The 1,564-nt window shown below is 31.6% G+C and overlaps 1 protein-coding gene across 1 annotated transcript; it reads right to left on the reverse strand.

The window, feature by feature from the left end:
• Positions 1–755: 755 nt before the first annotated feature.
• On the reverse strand, positions 756–791 carry Tsp_10117 (reverse transcriptase family protein; the record flags this gene model as incomplete). The annotated part of the gene is made up of 1 exon (XM_003373228.1): positions 756–791. A coding segment is annotated over exon 1 (36 nt), but the record flags the coding sequence as incomplete, so codon positions are not given.
• Positions 792–1,564: the final 773 nt, after the last annotated feature.

The following is a 1,564-nucleotide window of genomic DNA, read 5'->3' on the forward strand; positions in this document are numbered from 1 at the left end:
ATAATGTGTAAACTCAGATAGTAAACCTTATTTACTTATGCAATGTATTTAAACAGGTTCTCTATTCATTTTCCATTATTGGTCTCATGTATAGCACTTATGTGAATCTTTAACTTTCTCCACTTGTTTGTACGGTGATACTTAATCCATGCTTCTCATAAACTCCGATTCATTGTGAAATAATTTTATGATTAGTGCTAGCAGTTTTGTGCCAATTAAAGGTATGTAAATTTTTAATAACCCGCAATTAATGATTTGTTGAGAAATTTGATAAAGTTGCCTGTTTGAGCATTTGAAATTTATAGAATAAAAAGACTGACATATTGCACGAAAATAGCTTTCTGATGTGATAATTTTGGGTAGGTCGTATCTCTGAATTGTAATAAATCAAAAATATTCAGTGAACAAAGAATTTTAATTTGGAAACTTCCTGTTGCTTTAATGAAAATCAGGAACAATTCCTATTAAAATAAATTCCTTTTTTGGGGTAAAAACGTTCATAACTTCGTGGTAAAAATTAATGCGATATGCACATTTATTTAACTTTTATTTTTCAATCCGTTTTATTTCGATTTCATAAAAATTCTAATTGAACTTTTGCTTTTTTGTTATATTTCAACACATACGCAAAGTTTGGGCTATTTTTGATTGTTATAGTTTCATGTTGATCAAAGAAAGTGTTGTTGAAGAAATGGGCTCTAAATTTGCCTGCTGCCTATTTAAATACTTTGGATATTCCTAAATCAGTAACTCACTTTCAACGGAAGTAAACACTTCCAATTTCTGTACATGAAATTTTTCTGGCATCAGACCCTTTACAATTCTCCTCATTTATCGTTTTTTTACGATGAATTAAATTGAATTTTTGAAATTATGGCTGGTAAATAATCATTCATTGCTGTCTCAAAACGTATGCGTATTTCTCATATATTTTGTAGAAATTTCAACTTTTTGTGAGTGGTAATTGTTGACATTAATAAATGACACACTCATGGATATTTTCAACGCACTCTGCCCACTAATTTTGATTTAAATTGCCTCTGAGGTTAGCGCATTGCGCTTATCTTTACATGTAGTTTAGTTGCTGAAACTCTGTAACTCCCTCAATCGCCTCCTGCGGCGCAGAACGAAGATTTACTGCAGTGAAATGTCTAAATAACTATTTCCTGACTGCCGGACCATGACAGAAGAAGGTTTGAACAGACTTGCAATAATGATTACGTTCATTCTGACTTTGTCATTGATTTTGGGCTGACAATAGAAATGTTCAGTTTCAAATAAAACTGAAACGTATCATTCGTTTGAAATGCAATTAAAATTATTAATTTCAAAGTTATTATATCACGTGATTGATATTCCAGTTTTGTTTAAATTTAAAAACGGCACTATTTTGTGGCGTTCTCAGCATCAGTAAATACTACTGTTCATGCAACTTGAAACACATTCAGATGTTTATGACAGTGCCATTTACGTAAGGATCAGGAAATCAATGAAAGCAGCTACGAGCAACAATCCTGAGCATTTAAAAAATATCGAGTGACTGATGGGTATACGGAAGAGATAG

Source organism: Trichinella spiralis (assembly GCF_000181795.1).
Source record: "Trichinella spiralis strain ISS 195 chromosome Unknown Scfld6, whole genome shotgun sequence".
NCBI classification, from domain to species: Eukaryota; Metazoa; Nematoda; class Enoplea; order Trichinellida; family Trichinellidae; genus Trichinella; species Trichinella spiralis.